This window comes from Zootoca vivipara, chromosome 1 (assembly GCF_963506605.1).
Source record: "Zootoca vivipara chromosome 1, rZooViv1.1, whole genome shotgun sequence".
Classification (NCBI taxonomy): Eukaryota; Metazoa; Chordata; class Lepidosauria; order Squamata; family Lacertidae; genus Zootoca; species Zootoca vivipara.
In genome coordinates, this window is record NC_083276.1 from 91,839,086 (window position 1) to 91,862,452 (window position 23,367).

General features: G+C 42.1%; 1 protein-coding gene across 3 annotated transcripts in view; it reads right to left on the reverse strand.

Moving 5' to 3' along the window:
- MYLK (myosin light chain kinase) overlaps positions 1-23,367 on the reverse strand; it is a 185,879-nt gene that overhangs the window by 96,662 nt on the left and 65,850 nt on the right. For all 3 annotated transcript variants that reach the window (XM_060275899.1, XM_035129122.2, XM_060275882.1), the window contains exons 4-11: positions 23,047-23,095; positions 20,085-20,250; positions 18,160-18,325; positions 13,587-13,623; positions 10,944-11,527; positions 9,909-10,112; positions 9,187-9,321; positions 1,405-1,557 (exon numbers count right to left, since the gene is read on the reverse strand). In XM_060275899.1, coding sequence (XP_060131882.1) covers positions 1,405-1,557; positions 9,187-9,321; positions 9,909-10,112; positions 10,944-11,527; positions 13,587-13,623; positions 18,160-18,325; positions 20,085-20,250; positions 23,047-23,095 — 1,494 coding nt within the window. The remainder of the gene's footprint in view (positions 1-1,404; positions 1,558-9,186; positions 9,322-9,908; positions 10,113-10,943; positions 11,528-13,586; positions 13,624-18,159; positions 18,326-20,084; positions 20,251-23,046; positions 23,096-23,367) is intronic.

The window sequence follows — 23,367 nt, forward strand, 5'->3', positions numbered from 1 at the left end:
GTTATTGGTGGTATTTTTTTTTGTTTCTTTATTTTAAATCTTATTAGGATTTATTTGACAAGTGTTCAATTTGGCTGTGTATTTTTTGGTGTTTTATTTATTATGACTCCTTTTTATGTTGTAATTATGTATTTTTTCATGTTGTAAGTTGCCTTGAGCATGGTTTGGAAAGGCAGCATACAATTAAAATTACAGTGGTATCTTGGGTTATGTTACCTTCGGGTGCATAACACTCCTGGGCATCTCCTAGTAGGCACGTCTCTGGAATGGCATGCCCCTTCACTCCAGAGTGCCTTTCTGCAACACTTCTCTTATGAAAAGTGCACACAAGTCTTCTGGCATCACGCAGCAAGAAGCAAGAAGCAAGAAACATCCGTAGGTCTAAACTACATTTTATTTACAGTCTATACAGAGAATCCATAATCCCGTCTGTGTTCTCCATACTCTGGCAGAACAAGCCGTTGCATACAGCAAAAATGGAAGTAAGTACAATAACACGCTCAGGCGGAAGAGATAAGACAGTCTTCCGTTCCCACACTCTTCTCAGACATCTCATGTGATTTATACTAATCACACTAGCTGCACACTAGCCAGCAGCGGGTACACAAAATCCTAACAGCGAACACGGCAAACCCGGAAGCGTATACTTCCGGGTTTTGCCACATGCGCATGTGCAGAAGTGCTCTATCATGCTGCAAACATGCACAGAAGCAGCACCTCTGGATACTGACTTTTTGGGGTAAGTACGGACCCCCGGGACAAATTAAGTTCGTATCCAGAGGGTCCACTGTATGTATGTATGCATTGTTAAAACTAAGAAGGTTTCTATGTGGTCTGTCTGGATGGGAGAGTTCATGAGAGCTCTGAAATAGGACTAAGATATAAAACTTAAACATTCTAATTGCAACCCACAAAATGTAAAAGAATTTTAAAAAATGGAGTGCAAGAGAAACTATTCTGGCCTCTACCATCAGGGCTGAGTCATTCTTGCTCCAATTATCATTGCTGATCACACTCTTCCCTGCATTATAATTTCAACTTTTAAATAGCGCTGAGAAAAAACCTGCAAAGAAAGAAAAGCAAAGATGCCCAAGGTTCCCTGTTTCAGCAATGAAAAATTATCAAGCTGACTGAGAGCTGCTAATAAGGTCAATATGTAGATAAGGGCTTTTCAATCAGTAAGCATACAGAAATCATTTTTTATCGGTTCAAAATATGCTGTCAATTTCATAAGATATATCAGCCAGACTCTCAAGATACAACAGGATTCTATCTGATCACCACATCGCATCATCAATTACACCATTCAATCTCTTAAAAGCCAATAAAAAAGGGCCAAAGCTACTGCTTTCAATTTAATCTATATTTTCCTTCTTCTAAGCTGTAAGTAAGATGGGCACTCACCTTTGACAGTAACTTGAGCACTGCAGGATGCCCTTCCAGCACTATTTTCTGCCAAACAAGTATACACCCCATCATCTTCTGGTAAGGCGTCTTGAACAGTCAGTTTTGCAAGTCCATCTTCAAAGGCAGAATGTGCATACTGAATAGGCCGATCTACAGAAGTGGGGTAGTGGGGGGGGGGGGGAGAGAACCAAGAAATCGTTGAACATCCCAGTTACCAACCCATACTTTGTAAATCGCCAGTTGCTAGCTTTACAGCTCATCTCACTGCCTTACCATTTCATTAGAGTCAATGATCAAATGCTTCTCAGTCACACAAGGATCCATTTATACAGATTTGAAATGCAAAAGAAGTTTCCAATAGGATCAGTCATTTAGCTAACTTCAACTCTTTGTACCATTTTGTTAAATAACTTATAGAAATGCTCACTGTGAATTATTATGCATAAAGTCCACACCAAGCAGAGAGATTTTACATACATATGTAAACATGCAGAGATTCGTGCACAGCCCTCAGTCTCCTTAACATGAAATCTTGTTTCACTAGTAACGCTTGTTTTCTGGCCTTCCTCCAAATAACTCAGGGTGGCATGTTAGCCTCATGGCAACCTTTTGATGCAGATATATGTTGTAGCACATTTACACACACAACGCTTCTAGCATAAATACACCTTATAACATGCAATAATTTTGTGTGTGTGTGTGTGTGTGTGTGTAACATTTACAAAGAGAGACAAAGTTAGCAGTTTAAAATAGTATAAGCTTATCTGCCATTTCAAAAAAGTCTGCTGAAATACAGAAGTCTTCAGCAGCCAGTGACAAACAGTGAGGGAGGCAGCCAAGCATATTTCATGGGGCAGTATGTTCCATAATCTGGGTGCAGCCACCGAGAAGTCCCTCTATATTGTACCATACAGCTGTGCTTCTACTCTGGAAGGTTTCAAAGATGGGCCTTACCTTCTAATTCTAGAGAGTGGGCAGGATGATATGGGAGGAGGTAATTCTTTAATGTATGTTGGGCCTAAGCTAGGGAGAGCTTTGGAAGTGCTTGTGACGTTGGCCTAGGATAGTGCTGGGGGTGAAATAGTTAATTGGATTACCCAATAAGAACCCAGGGGGCGGAGTCTGTGGGGCTATAAAACCAGCGGGGGGGGGGGCGGGGAGTTGAAGGGGGAGAGTGTATGAGGGAGATTGGAGTAGGAGTGAATTGAGGGAAGTCTGTGGGTTGGTTGAGTTAGCGTAGAGGAATAATAATGTGAGTCAGTAACAGTTTGAATCTGAGAAGATCAGTAGATAATAGTAGGGTGGAAATTGGATGCTGGAAGGTATAGGAAGGTATAGGCTGGTATAGGCATACAGTTATTATATTTGTTTGAAGACCGTTTATGATACCACATGCTTGTTAAACTGCAGTAAATAAACAGAAGTTTTTATGTTCCAATTTAACCCTGACTGGACTTTACCAGTTAGAGACTGGTTGGTGGCAGCGGAAAACCCAGTGGTGGCACAGGGGGCAACAGACCGTGAGACATCTGGGGACCCTGTGTGATCACAACAGCTATTGCAGGATGGGTGTAACATGATCCTATGGACAAACATCCACCAGCATCTTTGCAACTACATTTTGGACCATGTCAAATTCCAAAGACATTCCAAAGGCACCACCATTTAGAGGAAGCTGCAGTACGCCAACATAGATGTAACTAAGATGCAGAAGGACCTTCTCTGTTGTGGCTCCGAAGTGTTTGAATGTCCTTCCCTCCACGGCATACCTTGTACCACAGTTGTTCTTTTCAGCATCAGATCAAGATAGACGTCTTTGCCCAGTGGTGGGGAACCTCTTTGGCCTAGCAGGCAAGTGTCTTCTGTGCATTATGGACCCTTCTTTAAAATAAACTGACGTTTATCCAATCTAAATGACCACTGGATCAGAGTCTAATGTAATATGGAAATTCCAAACACCAAGCTTACTACAGCAACTGTACTGCTCACCATTTCGCCATGAGCACCGTTAAGCATGCCTGGAACTAATAGTCATGGACAAGGAATGAAACTTTCTCCTTTATTTGGTTATGGACAGCTATCCTTTCCTGCAATGTATCCTTCCATGACAGAAAGAAGCAGATTGTTTGCATTCATGAGGATATTACAATTAGCTAGCTTAATCCTTAAGCAAAATTATTTTCTAGAAGGTATATGCTGAAAAGCTGCAAGAAATCCCAGAGTTTAACTACAGTTTATAAGCTAGCCCAAGTGATGTATAAACAGTTATGTATCAAGATCAGAAGTGAGAGAGATGAGAATTACTGGCAAGTTCTGGGAGTTGGGAATGGAAGTAACATGTTTATGTCTTTCAGATAATACATAATGTCCCTGTTTTCACTTCACATTTCCATGTTTCTTAAACTTCTGTTGCTGAAAGCCATCACCGCCTGCCAGCTTACAATTGGGGTTAAGGTTTTAATCTGTAGCTTCCAAAGCCCTAAATGGTTCGAAAGCTACGGTAGTTACTCAAATAACTCCCCTTCTCCCCATTACACCATCTCAGCAAGCATAGTACAGAATATGTGGAAGAATAAAGACACAAATTATTGTACAAAATAAATTTGGAGTGCAGCTGACGGGTGCATCCATTGTAGGGTAGGTCTACATAGGTCTACATCAAAAACGTAAGAACAAGAAAAGCCAAGGTGAATCAGACCACACATCCATCTAGTTCTGCCTTCTGTCCTCTCAGTGGTCAACCACATACCTACAGAAAGCCTACAAGCAGGACAAGAGCAAAATGCTGTCTGTAATATGGGACATAATATATAAGCATTATAACTAGTATAAATAAAGGTCATTGATCAGGGAAGAAACTTTGTGCCAACCTGTTATGTACTGAGCTGAATCCTAGAACAATAGGATTCAGAATCAGCGGGAGCTACCCAATCCAACTCCAGGTGGAAGTGAATCCGCAACCTGATTGGCCTGCTGGAGCAGCCAATCAGGCGGCTGGCAGAAGTGAATCTGCTACCTGATTGGCCTGTAGGAGCAGCCAATCAGGCTGCAGGCAGAAGTCAATCCACAATATAATTGGCCCACAGGTGTAGCCCTGAAGTAGCCAATCACGCAAGGCCCATTGTGTAAATAATGTATATAAGCAGATGGTTTTGGGAAAAGAGCCATTCGTCTTCTCTTCTCCTCCTTGATGACTATGAGCTGAATAAAGAGCATGAAATTCACTCTCGACTCCGAGTATATTTCACAACCCCACAAGGCCACAATGGCCAAGTGATAGGATTTTCATGAACTCTAAAAGTTTGCAATGCACCACTCTCAGAAAAAAACTACCTCTGTTTCAATTCAGACATCACGCAAAACTATGCTTTGTGTGAATGATAGTCAAGAATGGACCCTATCATTTGAATACCCGAACACGCAGAGCAAAGAAACCATGGGGCAGAATTTTTTGCCTAGTTTGCTTTCCTTCTGCTTAGTATTCAGAGGTTCTGCTCAGTATTCAGTCAGTTCATTCTCACCTCTGTGGTGCACCAGCCTTAATTATGACGTGTGAACAATTTATGAGTTCAGACATGTTGTTGTTGTTGTTTAGTCGTTTAGTCGTGTCCGACTGTTCATGACCCCATGGACCAGAGCACGCCAGGCACTCCTGTCTTTCACTGCCTCCTGCAGTTTGGTCAAACTCATGTTGGTAGCTTCGAGAACACTGTCCAACCATCTTGTCCTCTGTCGTCCCCTTCTCCTTGTGCCCTCAATCTTTCCCAACATCAGGGTCTTTTCCAGGGAGTCTTCTCTTCTCATGAGGTGGCCAAAGTATTGGAGCCTCAGCTTCAGGACCTGTCCTTCCAGTGAGAACTCGGGGCTGATTTCCTTAAGAATGGATAGGTTTGATCTTTTTGCAGACCATGGGACTCTCAAGAGTCTCCTCCAGCACCATAATTCAAAAGCATCAATTCTTCGGCGATCAGCCTTCTTTATGGTCCAGCTCTCACTTCCATACATCACTACTGGGAAAACCATAGCTTGAACTATACGGACCTTTGTCGGCAAGGTGATGTCTCTGCTTTTTAAGATGCTGTCTAGGTTTGTCATTGCTTTTCTCCCAAGAAGCAGGCGTCTTTTAATTTTGTGACTGCTGTCACCATCTGCAGTGATCATGGAACCCAAGAAAGTAAAATCTCTCCCTGCCTCCATTTCTTCCCCTTCTATTTGCCAGGAGGTGATGGGACCAGTGGCCATGATCTTGGTTTTTTTGATGTTGAGCTTCAGACCATATTTTGCGCTCTCCTCTTTCACCCTCATTAAAAGGTTCTTTAATTTCTCCTCACTTTCTGCCATCAAGGTTGTGTCATCTGCATATCTGAGGTTGTTGATATTTCTTCCGGCAATCTTAATTTCAGTTTGGGATTCATCCAGTTCAGCCTTTCGCATGATGAAATCTGCATATAAGTTAAATAAGCAGGGAGACAATATACAGCCTTGTCGTACTCCTTTACCAATTCTGAACCAATCAGTTATTCCATATCTAGTTCTAACTGTAGCTTCTTGTCCCACATGGAGATTTCTCAGGAGACAGATGAGGTGATCAGGTACTCCCATTTCTTTAAGAATGTGCCATAGTTTGCTGTGGTCGACACAGTCAAATGTTTTTGTGTAGTCAATGAAACAGAAGTAGATGTTTTTCTGGAACTCTCTAGCTTTCTTCATAATACAGCGCATGTTTGCAATTTGGTCTCTGGTTCCTCTGCCCCTTCAAAATCCAGCTTGCACTTCAGACATATCTACAGTTAAGACAAACTGTGCAAACCAGCTTCAAATCATGGTTTTACGTCCTGTTTTGGCAGCCACTCACAAACCATGATTTGCAAAGCTGGGGTTTTGTGTTATGTCTGAATACAGCCTCTGTGTAGGGATGCAAGGCAGCAAGTGGCAGTTCTAGGCAGCTAGTGGTATTCCTTAAGAATAGGACTACCTAATGAGGTTCCGGTTTCCGCCTGCAGGAATGGCGGACCTGTTTTCCATCTCTCTGACCTTTGTAAGGAATTTGGCGGTTGCTAGGGGAGTAAATGGCAACCCCCTACCCTCTCCGGGGGTTACGGAGAGGGGCCGCTGGCCCGCGATGCCCCCAGACCCACTCCGACTGTTTTTGGAGTGGGGGGAGCTTGGGCTGAGCACTTACAAGGGCCAGGACTCCCGGACGCTAATCTGCATGGCGGGGATTTCCATGGTTAAAGAAGATAATTAGGCTTAAATCTATGGACATACTTCAGAAGGAGGGAAAGAAGCGCTGTTTACTGCTGAGAAATTTATGCTGCCGAGTGAGAGGAGTCAAAGATTGTACTGCATCTGGAAGAAGGATTGATGGGGACGGAGCGATAAGGGGAGTGAGTTTTTATTTTATTTTTTTTCTTCATATTGTTGCCTCGTACCTTCCCGGACGCGATGTCCTGGCTTGTTTGGAGTGAAAGAGAAGCAAAAGACTGTGTGAGTTGAACCTTATAACTGTTGTTACTGAGCATATTTTTTTAAAGATGTGGAGTTGCCGATGAGAAAAGCCCCCCCCTAGTCGGACGGAAGGAGTTCTGAATGCGTTCGGAGGATTTATGAGCTGTGACGCACTTTAAATTGGAGCAGCGACCTGAAGCTAAGTTCAGCTATAGGGCAAGGAGATCCATTAATTTACCAAGAGTCTATGGTTTGATGTTTGGGTCTCCTGCCTGGAAAAGCTGTAAATTCCATAATGATCGTAAATTTTCATGGCCATGAGAGGAAAGCGAAAGTGATTTGAGCTTTTTAAGATGGCGCTACTTCGAATTGCTTCAACGCAACAGGAGCTCCATTAAGAAGATTTATGGGGAGGCTGGACTGATTAACTCACACAGGAGAAAGAACATCTGTGAGACTTTGTTTGATATTAATATCAGCAGCTGGGAAACAATCGTGAAAGTGGAAAACATCTATGTGACTGTAAGGGGAAGATCTGGATTATTATGAACTTGAAGGACGATTTGAACTTTAGAAAAAAGACGGCAGTGGACAGTTGCGAGGAATTCCCAATTTCTTGAAGCATGGGAACCCAAATAAAAAATTCTTTAGATGATTTGGCATAACATTCGGTCTGATTGATATATATATGTGTATAATTTGAAATATTGAATGTGATATAATTGGTTTTAATTGGAAAATTAATAAAAATATTTAAAAAAAAAAAAAAAAAAAGAATAGGACTACCTAAGAAAGCCAGCAACTGGACTCAGTAGGCTTTATTTTCAGGAAGCTACTTCCTCAATGTTTACAAAGAAATTGTCTGGAATTCTGTGACCAGAAAACCTACAGATTTGAATAAATGCATATAAACTAAACACCGTCCACAATTACTGAGTCCAACACTTGCTCCATCTAGCTCAGCACTGTCTACACTGACTGGCAGTGGCTCTTCAGGATTTCAGATGGGGAATTTTCCCAGACCTATCTAGAGATGCTGGGAATTGAGCCTGGGATTTCTTGCATTCTACCACTGAGCTGCTCCCTTCTCACAAAAGGGATGAGTATCAAAATATTCAGTAAAACACCTCTCCCATCAGAGGCAGTAGGGCACTCACTGAAGATAAGATGCATTCTGTCCATTAAAGTAAAGCAAAATAAGATCATAGCTAAGAAGATTTGCTGACCCTATGATAACAACTTTAGATCAATATGTGTATTGAGAAAACAGCCAGATTACTGCAATCAGCAAAAGGAGGCCCTGTTAACTGCATCATGGCCTGCAGATGCCCAGCAGAGAAGAGGCTTTCTCCACAGTGCTACATACAGTGAGGGGATGATCTTCCCCTGGATAGTAGTCAGCACTGACTGCAGCGTGCTTCTTCTGGTAATTAAGAACATACCTCTTAACCAAAGATTTATATAGGAAATAGAGGAAATGAGAAGATATGGTACGATATTCACTTTTCTTGATAATCAACCACAAGAACTTTGGAACTCCCTGCTTATTGAGATCAAGAATGTGCCTTTACTGTATTATTTTTGGTGCCTGCTAAAAACATTCCTGTTTAGACAAGCTTAACCCAACGCTTAGAAAATTGAGGTAATCTTAATTTGTTTTTAGTATTTTAACTTTTGTATGTTTTTTATTCTTTTTTAAATCTTATGAAATAAACCATATATACTAACAAAACATTCAATCTCATTTCCTAAAATCTGCATTCTGTTGCAATAAAGCTCATGGCCATACAAGCAAACAACAAAAATGCAGCCTTGTCGCAAATACCCTCTACTGGACAATCTTCAAAACAGCAGCAAATATGTTTTCTTTCCCCCCTCCAGAACGCCTTGCCAGATCTTAGTCATGCCACATATTGTAGGCAACTGTGATGGGAGAGCAGCCTTTTAAGAAAAATCTGCCCTGTGGCCAGCGTGAACTCCTCTACTAATCTCAGACAGTTTGTGTGTACCTTCCAATGATAAGAATGCAGAAAGATGCCTTAAAGCAGGTCAAACCATTGGTCCATCTAGCTCTGTACACCAACCGGTGGCAGCACTTCATGATCTCAGATGCCAGAAAGTTGCTGCCAGTCAGTGCAGGCAATACTTAGCTAAATGGGCTAATGGTCTAAGACAGTTTAAGGTTGCTTCCTATGTTCTGATCAAAGCCCCCTGGCCACGCCCTCACTGACTGACTGCCCCAGTTCATATGTAGATGCTGGTAACCAAAGTGTTAGCAATGTTGCAAGAAACAGACAGTGGGGTGGTCATTTTTTTCTGACCAAGACTTACCATTGAGGAGCCAAGTGATCTCAGGCACAGGGGTACCCTCAACTAAGCATTGAAGCACAAAATCCTGTCCTTCACTCACACTGCATGACTTCAAAATGGTGGAAAAATGAGGAGCGACATCCTTCACTTTGGGCCCTACAAATCAAAGCAAAGGAAGATACACTATAAACAGAAGGCTTGCAAAATCCAGCAGCAGTAACCTGTTTCAGAATGGAAAAGTAATTCCCACAATAGACAGCAAAACAGTTACTAGCTATACATAAATAAAAGTTTCGCTGTCAAATGTCAGGTCACATTGGTTAAGGACTTCATAAAGTGTTGCAGTCTATTATGTATAAATGCCAAATGATAGGTCACAACTCAGCCGTAATGGGTACCATTAGACCAACAGCCCCTTCTCGGTGTTCGTCCACACTTTGGCTTGCCCCATGCCTAGAAAGCATGGGGTTAAGTGGTTTTCTGTTTGCCCTGCCGCTTTCCCTGGGGAAACCCACTTGTTAGTGCTGAATCGAAGCAAATGTCAATCTGAAGAAAACATGATGGACATCTGCTTCAATTCAGCAGCAAAAATTGGGGGAAAGAAGAAAACACGATGCACATCTGCTTCAATTCAGCAGCAAAAATTGGGGGAAAGTGGCAGTAAAAGCACAAGTGAGTACAAGTGAGTACAAGTACAAGTGAAACAATCATCTGTGCCAATCATGCACCAAAAATATACTTACTTTTTATTGTTAATATCCACCTGGTTGAAGCCTGGCCTTGAGCATTGGAGGCTGTGCAGCAGTAAGACCCACTGTTTTCCAACTGAGTTTTTTTCAGACACAAACAATGGGTTCCATCCTCTTCGTATATTTGGACTTCATCTCCTGCTTCCATTTGGCATCCTTCTTTGAACCATTCAACATTTGCCTTGGGCTTTCCTGAAACTAGTTCATCACAGGTGCATTGTTACTAAAATATATTAATGTTACATATTGAGTGCATGAAAGAGTGTCTATGGGTATGAAAGTGTGGGGTAGCCTCACCCACTTGTGGTCATACCCACCCAAAAGGTTGGGTCAAGGGTGAATATGGCCAGAAAGTACAGCTACTTGTGCTTTAAAGAGAAGCCAGCCAACTTCTAGTTACTGAAAAAGCACAGAGCACTGACATCACCCATCATTTAGCAAACTAAAAAGTTCATCAGGCTGGAATATAGTGGGCAGAATGAAATGGGTTGTTGTGTGTTCTTAGCAGGAAGACACATGACATGACACTTTGTTTGGAGAAAAGCTAGTTTTGAAAATTCTTAAGGCAAAAATAGAAAATCATGGTGGAAACTATCCAATGGGACATCTAGTTCACAGGTCCCCAACATTTTGGGGGCCTGTGGGTACATTTTCAATTTAAAGATGTAATTAGCACCACACACATACCACAACCACATGCACACATGCAGTGAAACCACTCAGAGAGAGAAATCACATGCATGCACTCCCTCTCCCTCCTCTGCCAGCAGGTTGGAGATAGCAATTCTGAATCCCCCCCTCCCCATTGAGCAGGGCCAGGGGGGCTAGTCCAGCTTGTTCCCTATATTGCTAGTTTTCTTCTTGGAGAGAGGTGTTTTATGCATTTTCGTTTTTATCATCATGGAGAAGCATCCACAAATCTGATGCCCCTCCTGCATTGCAAAGTTGTACAGATCCTTCTACTAGCCTCAGTATTTTACTACCTAATGCAGCTGTTGCAACTGTAGGCAAAGCCTTTCTCCTATTTACCTTTGCATCTGAATGTAACCACTTCTCCTTCAAGTGCTTCTTGGCTTTGTGGGCGACACTCAAACTGAGGAGCGATCCCTTGAGTCTCCCTCTTTACATCAGTTATGCTTCTCTTTAACCCAACATGGTCATCTAATTCCTTAGTCCTCAAACCACTTGGTCTGATAGACGGGGCAGCCTGCCAGCCTGTTGTGAGTGGTTGCTTTGGCTTTTTCCCATCATCTTCCTGTCCAGAGGAAGCTGCCTTCACTTGCGCCTTTGGTCCAGCTTGTACTTTAACAGACTGTAGAGTTATGGTGCTTGATGTTTTTTGCAGGACTCTGCAACCTTTCCCTTCTTCTTTACGTGCCTCTATATGGGGTTCCTTCACCTCTTCCAATTGATTCTGTTTGGTTTCTTTGGATGAAGTGAGAGGGATCTCTTTCTTTATGGCTGGCCTTTCTTTGGGTTCAAGCAAAAGTTCTGTGGTAGTGGATTTGAGTCCTTTAGCAATTCCATTGCTAGTGGCTTTTCTGAACTCGGACGTTTCAATAGCTTTGGTTGTGATGGTGGGTTTTGTAAAGGTGTTGCATTTTGTTGGCATGCTAAAGAGAGAGGAGGGAAGTTTCTTAAGAACACGGAACAATTCACAAGAAGTTGGCATGCCTTTCTTCAAATCTCTTTAAAATGGCTTACTAATCTCTTTTAAAGCAGGTTATATGCATTGTGTTCAAAAAAAGGAGCTGTAGTCTATATAAAGTGTGCAAACCTTCTTCCTGACATGCTACTTGTATGTGCAGGGACAGCATTCAAGCACTCAATCCTGCACCTACCACATGAATGATACCGTATAAGCCATTTCTTACAAGACCAACTAATCTATTACAAGGGATAAGGAGAAGCCATAGCTTAAAGTGCAGGAGGTTCCAAGGTTCAATTCTCAGCACCTACACTTTAATGATTTCAAAATGGAGAGCTACCGGTATGTCTTAAACCAGAGTAGGCAGTGTGATACTCTCCAGATTTACTGGACTCCAACTCCAATCAATCCCAGGCAGCATGGCCAATGGTCAGGTATGATGCGTTTTGTAGTCTAAAGGGCACCATGCTGTCTACCCCTGCCCTTGACTTTGGAGAGCAGCTGCCAGTCAGAGTAGACAGCTCTGAACTAGGGTGGACCAAAGGACTGACTCAGTGCAAGGCAACTTTATAAGCCTCTTGTGCCTTGTGGTCATTGGTTTGAGCTCTGGGATTTTTGCTGAAGGTGGCATAGAAATCCATTAATGAAATAAAACCTTGAACAGGCACTTGATTTGCTGCACCATTTATCTGCTGTTCTGTAACTAAAAAGCTTTAAAATGTACACCTTCTGGTGTAATTTTGTGACAGCACCTTGCAATTTTAGGCACTTTATCAGTAATCAATAGTAACTATAATAATTATAAGCTTCAGAGCACGTGGCCAAATGGATGATTCATGGAGTTTTAAACTGTGGGTTTTTAATTCTTTTTATTTATGTATTAAGAGCCTACTATGAAATATTCAGTTCTTTCATGAGCCCATGGAGTGAGGGTTTGTGGGAATGGGAAGCAAATAAAAGCCTATTATTAAACGTACATTTTGACCACTCATCTAGTGGTCACTGTTAAAGTCTCAGGGCTTCATATATAGAACAGAAAGGGAGGAACAGCACCCTAAATCTCCTCTATCCTATTATCTGCTGCCACTAAAGGCACACCCAGAGTCCTCATCACCCCTGCTACCCTGACTTTTAAAGTATGCGCCATATACTGTACTCACAGTGGGCTATCTGCCTCTTGCAGGCCCCAAGAGGCATCAACTCACTGTGGTGCTGCTTGTTAGAAGACTGACAATCCAAGCCTTCATGGCTACTAACAGATCCTTGGCCTCCAACATCATACTGCAGCTGTGGCTGATCAGCCTTCCAACAAACAGTCCAGCCCTCTCACTGTGGTCAGGGACAAAGGAAGCTTCCCTGCTTTTCTCTCTGCTCTCCTTACCTTGGGAGTAGCATCCATGGGATTGAACCCTGGGCACCCAATGCATTATCTTTGCATTCCAGACCAAAACACATTCAGGCAGATGCAGGGAGGCCAGGCAGAGCAAATTTCACCCAAAGAGAACTACCCCTTGTGGTTCCACTAAACTTCTTATATGACCTGCATCCACAAGGAGTTAGGAAGTCCACCATAGAAAACCCTAGCCATATTCAGGCATTCTTCTAGTATAGGATAGTCCACCTGAGAGGTGAGGACTGTGGGGAGGAGCATGCTAGTTCCATCCCTCCTTCCATCACCCTCTATGAAGGGTGATTGTCTGAAGAAGGGAGCCTCCTGTACTTATGTTGGGTCCCCACATGAGACTTAGAACCTTGGAAAATCAGGATTCTACATTGCATGAGGAACCTACACAAACAGAAGCAGGAGCCCCATTAAGCATTTATCTACAAATTTTCCTCCTCACATATGGAATATCCAGATTAGAAGAGGGATCCTATGGAATTTGTAAACCATTATTAGGCCATATGGACTCAACAATGCAAAAGACCTGTTGACATACAAAGAAAATAAACAGTAACCTTACTGTTTATTTTCTTAAAAGGATGAAAATCAAAATGTGGGTAGAGGGAGTTGAAAAACATACCAAGGAGGATGAGTGTGCACGTCTTTCTTAATAGAACCTGAAATGATGAAGCATTTAAAAAAATATGATATTGGAATGTTAAGCAGAGCATATATGTTGCAGTTTGTTTTCAAGACACAATATCTGATATTACTGAGAATTCATGGTGGCCCTAGATTATATTCATTTGTCCCTGAGTTAGCAGAACACAATTCACTTCCAGCCGCACAAATATTTGCCTGCCTTGCTTAAATGATAATGTGACCACAACCAAATTATTTCTGGGACTGAGAAGAAAAAAGCCCCTGGTTAGACTAGCCCCTTGTTAGACTGAGACGTTCAGAAAGGCCATATACAAATAATTTATTTCAGGGCTAAGGATATTGGCAGGATTATTGTAATAACCTGTAGTTTCATAAGAGTATATAATTAAAGTAGATTAATAAAACAATAAGTTAATTTAGAATATGCAGGAAATGATAAAAATAAATTTAAGGAACTGCAGAAAGAGAAGGAAGGAAGTAGAGTTTTGAAATGTTAAAATGATTTAAAACTATTGAGATGTATATAACTGAAAATCATAAATCAATAATAATAATAAACTTGAATGCTCAGATCAGTACCGTACAAAGGCAAGAGAAGCATTAAAGGCACTGCAGGTATAAGACATAGCTAAGCAAGCTATAAAATTGACTCAACAGTTGACACACCCTTCTGGGTTCCCATTATAAGCATAGCTGCCAAGTTCCGGCCTGAGAAATAAGGGACTGGACCGGAAGTAGCAGACCGGAAGTAGCGCTGCCGCCATTTTGGAACTGGGCGGAGCATGCTCAGAAGCTACTTTTGATGCTGCTCTGCCCTGTTCCAAAATGGCCACCGCACCAGAAGTCGCGCTGCAGCCATTTTGGAACTGGGCAAAGCAGCATCAAAAGTCGCTTCTGAGCATGCTCCGCCCAGTTCCAAAATGGCCACCGTGCCAGAATAAACCGGGGAAAAACAAAAAAATCTGTTTTTCCGGCTGGGAACAGCTGGAAAAACGGGGGTTTCCCAGGGAATACGAGAGACCTGGCAGCTATGTATAAGGAGTGGGAAAGCATATTTGGGCTTGGCAAGCAAATGAGAAGTCCTTCTCGTGGGCTGGGCCTGAGCTGTCTGTTCATGTCCTAGGCAATGGAGCTGGAGACAGTCCTGGCTGGGATTCAGACTTGTCACCTGATGTCACCTCTGAAGGCTCGGCAGTAGAGAGGATTGCTCAGCAATGTATGAGGCAGAGCAGGGGCTTCAGGTTGAGCTGTTGTGAGCCACACCATCTGCCATGACCTCCCTTGACTACTCTGATACTTTCACAGCCCATCCAGGCTCACTGGGTCTCCCCCACCCCACCCTACCCCTCCTGGGATCATCAGCCTCTAACTGCTTGAGCTCCTCCCACCCCCCCGTCCTGGTTTTACCAGCCTCTCCAAGGCATTTCCTCAGGGCTCATAACAATCAGACTGGAGATATCCTCAGTGCCTCTCCTGTTCTATTTCCAGAATGAGTGCACAGTGATATAGAAAAAAGAAAATATCTCTTCCTCATCTAAAAGCCAAGTGTTCAATTTAAATGCTGGTGGGATTTATAACTATCCCAAACTAAGTCTTTTTTTCATTTTTCAGTTTTTAAATAGTTGCGGAAAACGGTTTCTGGGCATATTTAAAATGAGGTTTTGAATGACAGCCATATCCAAATTGCATACAATATCACAAACACAATTATCCTTGACTCAGCAAGAGATCACCAACTGAAACTTAGAAAAATTGCTGAAAAACATCCCACCCCCATTGCAGTGGACCTTTGCAAAAATGTAGCTATGTGCAACATACCGTAACTATTGAGAGGAGGAATGTCATTTCATATGTAGGTTTATGCTTGTACTGTGCTTTGGAGCTGTATACTGCCCTTTACTTGAGTGCTGACTTCCATCCTCAAGTTTTATCCCCTGTGGCCATGGATTGCCTTGGTTGGTTTTGATTAGATTTGAAAAGCACAAACTCACTGCCTCTAACATGATCAGGATTCAAGGCCTTATATGGTCACAATATGAATATTTTGGTGTTTTCATCCCTACCTCAAACAGGGATGAAGCCGTACCTCTGTACTGGCTTCTTGCTGCTTTCTGTTTCACATTTTAATTAATTGTCACTTACTTGACTGATATCCTGCCTTCAGACCACAAGACCTAAGCAGGTATTCATCTTTTCCTGCTGCTCTGGCTATGATCAGCATCAGCATCTGGCCTCCGAAGGGCACTACTTGAGCCCTGGAAGGGGCCCACAGCATTATGCCTGCACTCCACCCTCTTAATTTCATTTTCTGTTCTGTACCACCAGGTGACAGGATCTGTCATTTCCTCCAGTGCCTGTGAAGCAGCTTTGCTCTGGGGCACTGTGGGACAGTTAAATGATGAAACTAGGCCCAACTACTTGCAGTGCTGTCACTGTAGCCAGCTAAGCCCAGCAGGACCTACTGACAGAGAAGGGGGCCCTCCACTCAAACTTGGGGCTGGCCTTGGTTGCAACTGTGTTTTCCAGAAAATTCAGAAACAAGATTATATAGATGATGTTGAATAACGAACCATTTTGAAACCAGGTCACATTTTAAATCCTGTGCTCCAGAAAGCAAAAGGCCACTGCTGGGTATGCCCTCAGGAAAACTTGACCAACCGCTTACCTAGGCCTTTCTGCCTCATGCTGCAAACATCCACCCCCATCGTTCAGCCCGGACACTGAGATCCAACACAGAGGGCCTTCTGGCGGTTCCCTCACTGCGGGAAGTGAGGTTACAGGGAACCAGGCAGAGGGCCTTCTCGGTAGTGGCGCCCGCCCTGTGGAACACCCTCCCAGCAGATGTCAAGGCAATAAGCAACTATTTTACTTTTAAAAGACAACTGAAGGCGGCCCTGTTTAGGGAAGATTTTAATGTTTGATGCTGTATTGTTTTTAATATTTGGTTGGAAGCCGCCCAGAGTGGCTGGGGAAACTCAGCCAGATGGGCGGGGAGAAATAATAAATAAATAAATAAATAAATAAATAAATAAATAAATATATTATTATTATTATTATTATTATTATTATTATTATTATTCACACAACAAGTTTTGTGTATACAAGAAGGACACACCCCCCAAAAAAATTTAAATTACAGCACTCAGTTGGGATCAGGGACAGTGTGGTGTAGTGGTTAGACCTGGGAGACCAGGGTTCAAATCCCTACTCAGAAATGAAACTCACTGGGTGACCTTGGCCAATCACTGCCTCTCAGCCTAACTGTGACCTCACAGGGTTGCTGTGCAGATTAAATGAGGAGGGGGGAGAACCAGGTACACCACCTTGAGCTCCTTGGAGAAAAGGTAGGTTTATCAATGCAATAAATATATAAAATATCCACAGAAAGTGTGTGTACCTTAGGCAGCTGTATAATTCTAAAGCATCTAAGCTAAGGGATAATGGAGCAGAATCTGACATTCCCAGAATACAACCACAAGTGGTGGGGAGTTTACAGTAATAGGTTTTCTGATCATCCATGATTAAATTCAATATTTGCCAAGGAATAAGCAAGAACTCAGGCTCCCCAGCTATGGAATGCTCTCCCAGATCCAAAAAGATGCTGCATCTACAGCATATTTGGGTGCATCCCAGCCTAGAAAACAATATTACTGTGGAATTATTATTATTTTTTGAGAGAGGAAGAAAGAACAAAAGAACTGCACTATAGCTGAAAGATGATGATCAGATAATGCAGAGAAGCTTTGAAAACACTCAGCTGTCGCTACAGATGAAGCAACACTTTATGATCCAATCAACTTAAGAGGCCATTCACTCCCCTTCCCAGTGGAAAAATAAGGTGGGGGGAGCTTGGAAAGAGCTTATCTATACAAGAGGTCTACATGGTTTTGCTTTAAATAACAAGAGTTCCAATTGTGTAACAGTTTATGTTAGCCTATTATCTGATTCTGTGGGGTAATGAAAAGGACTACAAATGAGGGCTTGAAGTTGTAAAATGAGTTGATAAAGACAAGTATGCTAAATATATAATGCTGCCTTTGTAATCAAAGTCTTGGGCGTCTGAATGACTCTAACAACAACCCTCTAAAAGTGGGAAGCCAACCAGTATTTAGAAATAGAAGAGAAAGATAGCCATGTTGTGATTCTGCCTGGTGTTCTGCCTTCTGGCTGTATGAGAATTTGGGTCCAGGTATTACCAGCCCATGTCCAATACTTCCATTCACAACGCAACTCTGAAACTGGTGTCTGTGTGTTCAGCTACCCTGACTGAATTCAGGATTTCCAAGATGACTAAAAATGAAGAGTAAACAGGCTGGATCTTTCTGCACCTCATTTCCTCTAGATTAAAATACAAGGCTTTTCTAAAAAATCTAAATGCATGTGTGTGTTTTAAATGTCATTCAAGAAAGGAGGAGGAGGAGGTGGTGGAGGAGGAGGAGGAGGAGGAGGGAGAGGAGGACTGATGGGGAGGAATTGGCTCAACTCTCGGAAAACTTTTAGCTGGCATGCCTGCATTCTTTCTCTTTTAGTCTATTTTAACCATACGGTACCTTGAACCATGAGCTCTGCAGACACAGAAGCCTTCCCAGCACTATTCATCACAGTGCAAGTGTAAATTCCAGCATCGACCAGCTGAGCATTCTGGATCTCCAAAAACTGGATGCCCGCTTTCTCAAACATGTTGAAACGATCATTTTTCTGCACCTGAATTTCACCCTACATGCATCATGAAAAATATCAAAGGTGTACAGATACATTCATTAATTGGGGGGGGGGGGGGAGGGGGAACCAACGCCTAGCCAATTAACACCTCATCCTTTGCTATTTTTCTGCTTTTACAATTCAGCCCACTGCTCTCTGTGGCATGTTTATATGCTACTAGAATACTCCCAAGCGACCAGACCTCAGGCATTCCAGATAATCTGATTTACACCACGCATAAGACACACTCAGAATATGGACATCTTAAGGCTCAGTTGCCATAACCCAAAGCCAGAACTTTGTGAATTCTTCAGTCAAAAGACATATTTGCCAGATTAGAGAGTCTGACTCAAATTCCTGCACATGGTTCAGCATCTTGTTCTAGATGCCGCAATCTAGGTGAGTATTAATTCCTCAGTTTTATGATCTGGCCACCCATTCATCCACAGCCTGCAAACCTAGCCCTTGCAAAATAGTTTGCAAACTAAATTCAGTCTCAATTACAGTGGTCTGGATTCAACTAACCAGGTATGCTAGCAGAAGCCAGCACAAGGACTCCCACTAGCACAATGGGGCTTCCCCTCTCCCCACCCCATGTCCTCCCCCAAATCTCATTTGGAAGGTCAGAAGAACTCACAGAGCAGCATACAAGGGGAGGAGATGGGAGATTGTTCCGTGTGGCAAGCAAAAATGCTTGCACTAACAGAAAGATTGCAGTGTTGAATTCCATCGTATCTGTGAGGCTATTGGCGAATCTTGGTTATCGAAAGATAGCAAGGGGAAGCAGGGTCCCATGCTAGCCATGGTTCTAAATATATTGTGTGATATCCAGTTGTAGCAGCCCATTCACACAACAGTCATGCCACATGCCAGAGCCCTGTTTTTAGCACAGCACAGCAGCCAAGTCACACACGTGCTTGGATCATTGCATTTGTGAAATCTGTTGCACAATCGTTAGCACAACTGCTATTATTATAATAATTAAATGCCAGTTAGGGCTTTCTGCATTACCTGTTGGGCTCCCGCCTACACACTGCCAGCTCTCTAACTTTTCTCACTAACATTACATCAGAGTTCACCCAATGTTTAGAGATGACAGCCAGCTCATTTGGCTTCAGCTCAAAGTTTTCAATCTGGATGTAGATTCACCACCCACCCATCATCAAACGCCAACCTGCCAGTCAAATTGCCAAATGTTCACCCTGCTATTTCAGGCATATCCGGGTTTACAAGTTTTCTGAGCCCTCTCTCCATTTTAGGTTTTTGTTTAGGGTTGGCACTCAAACGCCACCTGTGACTCTAATCAACAATTTCTGCTTGCCACTGAACTGAATAAGATTCATCGTATGTCTGTGCACATGTGCATGTGTATTTTGCAGTATAGTTGCCATTTCTGAGTTCTCAGTATGTAAAGGTTTATAAATTTATGATTAATTAAAAGGTTATTGCAATACTTTCCCCAAGATATCTCAACTTAATTTTGTGTACAAGGTTACAGAACATACTTCCACTGCAGGTTTTCCATGTCTTTCGGTGTGTTTACTTGAATAATTTATCATGGGAGTGCTCTGACATGTATCCCCATAATTTATTCTCACAGGGGAATAAGATTGAGGAAACGAAGTTTTCATGGTCAGGTTGAAAACTTTGTAAAATCTGGCTGAGCAAAACTGTGGCTAAAGATACTTCAAAGTACACAAGTTCAAATAAACAAGGCTTTGGGTTTCATCCCCTTTAGGAGAGGTGAATTTGGAAATCCTCTCAGGTATTGTACCTTAAACCAAGTGACTTGAGGCTGAGGTCGTCCTGTTATCTTACAGGAGAATTTACCAGTCTGTCCCTCTCGCACTATGACCCGATTGGGTTTTGTAGCAAACTTGGGTGGGCATTCGCCCCAGATGCTTGGTCGTTGCTCTACCGATGGAACAGTAACTCTACCACTGGAAAGGAAACAATATTATCAGAGCTCAGTAATTAATATAGCTATATTTAGAGAGAATGTTACTTGTTCCCCACCCCCACTTGTTCCCCACCCCTGCGGTAGACAATATGGTGTCCTTTTTGAGAACCTATTTTCACTTTAAAAAAATTCTAAGGTACAGTTACATTATGCATGTACCTCTTATCAAGTTTGAAGAGGGCATATGTCATATGAAAATACTAGGAAGCAGAGGCTTGACTTTTGCCAGCCATCCCTTTTGAGTACTTGAAAGGAACATGTACCACATTTAGTATATTAATTTCCTTCAGACCAGACACAATCAGAAATTACATTTTGCACTTTATCCATACCTATGTACAAAACATAAAGTAAACAACTGGGTATATGGAAAAGTACGGAACAATGTTGATTGATAGGTCACGAGTGCCCTTAAAAAAGGAATGCAGAGTAGCTGCTTACATAATGATCACTGCCATAGGTTCCTCCCAAAATGGAACACCATTTTGCCAGATGCCTTCATCTAATATGCACACAACACATACAAGCATGCTCTTTGACAGTTCTGGTTGTTCATAAGTAACAATGAACAATTTAAATGGCACATACAATAGAAGTTCTCTTACTGAACAGATGTCAATGAATTATTCCACTACGTAGCAGAATCACCACCATCGAAAATCTGATAAAACTGTCTATCTTTCTGTAACAATCCTCCAGCAGAACTGGGTGATCTTCTCAACTTTCTCCTTCAGTTATCTAAGAAATTGCCCAACTTTGTTTAGAATAAAATAGGAACTAAAGGAACTAATACAGACCCCCTAACTCTCTAATAAATAGCACCCTAACTTAACTGGACTTCTGTAACAATTTAGATGCCTCTGGCCAATTCATCCAAAAGCGGGTAGTCATACTCTTTACAAAAGGGCCCAAGTCAGACATAGCTTTGCAGAAAATCCAATCATTGTTTTGCAGAGCATATAAAAAAGTGCATTTAGAACAGAGATGGGCCAGTCCTTCAGCATCAAGAACCACAATGGAAGTTCTATACGGCAGCAAAGCTTGCTTACATGCATACTTTCTGTAAAAATTTAACACAGGCACCTACAAAGGAGTTCAATGGCAAGTTATGGTGCAGGCATACATGGAATTTCTTCTGTAGCAATGACAGGTGCCTCTGTCACTCTTTGGCTTGGCTGGATTTTGGAATCAATTTGAAATCCTGGCACATCAGAAACGTGGAATATGTCCCCCTTTTGCCTACAGAGTGACCCAGTCAACTGGTGCAGCTAACTGATCTACTAGTACTCCCTCCAAATCTTAAAAGCCAAGAGACACCCTCTTTTTTAAAAAAAAATATCACAAGGTGAAAAATCGTGTGGTTTGAGGACACCTAGTTGATGACCGAGGTTTGTTTTACACCATAATCTTTTAAATTCTGCCCCTGCCCCCCAAAATTTAAGAATGAAAATTCATAGAATCTGCAATTCTGAAAATTCAGCCATAAACATGTTTACAAAAGCAACTCTAAATCAAAAGCTGGAAGTTGCCTTCCAGCAACCTGCTGCTACATTTAAGGTGCAGAGTTAAATGACCAGCATTAAAACATCTTCATAGTGTTGGCCCATCTCTGCTCATACTCAAGGAACAAGCTACTTCAGTGACAAAACCATCAATACCAAGTCAACTGAGCTGGTCGCTCTCATTCATAAACAGCCTTGAAATATGAGCCAATACTATAGCATGATCCAAACCCATGCAAATTAATATGGACAAGGCCTATTTCAACAGCAAATATACAACCACACATTAGCAGGAGATAATCAAGAGTGATGAAGTTGAAGCTGTGGTTTTCAGGCAAGCAAACGAAACAAACGTTCTTGGGCCATGTGCATTTCACACAACAGCTTACCCATAAGCCAACAAGTTGTGCCCATCTCTTTCTGCTTCCACAACGTATCAGAACACTAAGAAAAACCACATATGGACTCAGCCCAAGGAGCAGTCACATCAATGTAAAGATGCCAATATGGGGGCAACCTGATAATTCTGAATAAAATAAGGTCATGGTGAAGATTTTTGTAGGCAACTAGAAATATAGATGGTCTCAGAAATCACATGAGTTGAAAAGCAATTGCTTTGGGCCTCACTTGCCTTGCCTTGAGTTGAAAAGCAATTGCTTTGGGCCTCACTTGCCTTGCCTTCACTTTTAACTTGAAAAAAGAAAAGAATAGTGGGCAACTTAGACTCAGCACTTCCCAGTGATATAGGAATGAATTCATGGACCAAACTAGACAATACACTTAATACATTGCTCAGGAGCATAGCATGTGGGAAAGCTGTGAAAAGTCACCCCTGAAACTGCTATTACCACAGGAGGAAAATGTTCACACACACACACACACACACAAATTCCTCTCATGCCCGCAGCAGTTTGTGGAGAGACATTATGCTATTGCCTGCCCCCCGCAACCACACCCTGCTATTTACATTTTTAAAAGGTACACGAAATGCATCCATACATTTCAGCTGGTATCTAGTTGGCCTTAAAGGTAGGCAGGTGGAAAGAGAGAACAAAAGGGACAATCAGCGGAGAAGCCTCAAGGGGCTGGTAAATATACTGCAGTTTTTTGTAAGTCTGCAAGGAATGTTTTGAGCAAAATTGATATTGCTAATAGCAAGAGTCAATGTTGCCTCAAAAAAGCGTGGAGAGGGCAATATTTCAAAATGTGTGCATATTCCAAAAGCTATCAGTATTCTTTCGCTCTAGAAATGTGAAAACCACTGAAATTCTTACCCAGAACTTTTGGCACCAGAAGGCAGGCTGTACTTCTTCAAAACAGATCCTGTAAGCAGAAAATAGAAAGAAAGAAATACAATAAAAAATACTAATCAGGGATGCAAGTTCTTTCAGAATTAGGGACACTGGCTATAGATTTAGAAAATTAAAAATTAAAAAGCCATCCTTCCATCAATTTCTAATAAAATATATGATACAAGGTGGCAAAATATATATATATGTTTTCCCTCTGTAGCAAACGGGGAAGCATTTAAGTTCCATGTCTTGCGTGTGTAAGTGTGCTTTGCTGTTTATAGATCACTTTAGAGGTGGAGAAGC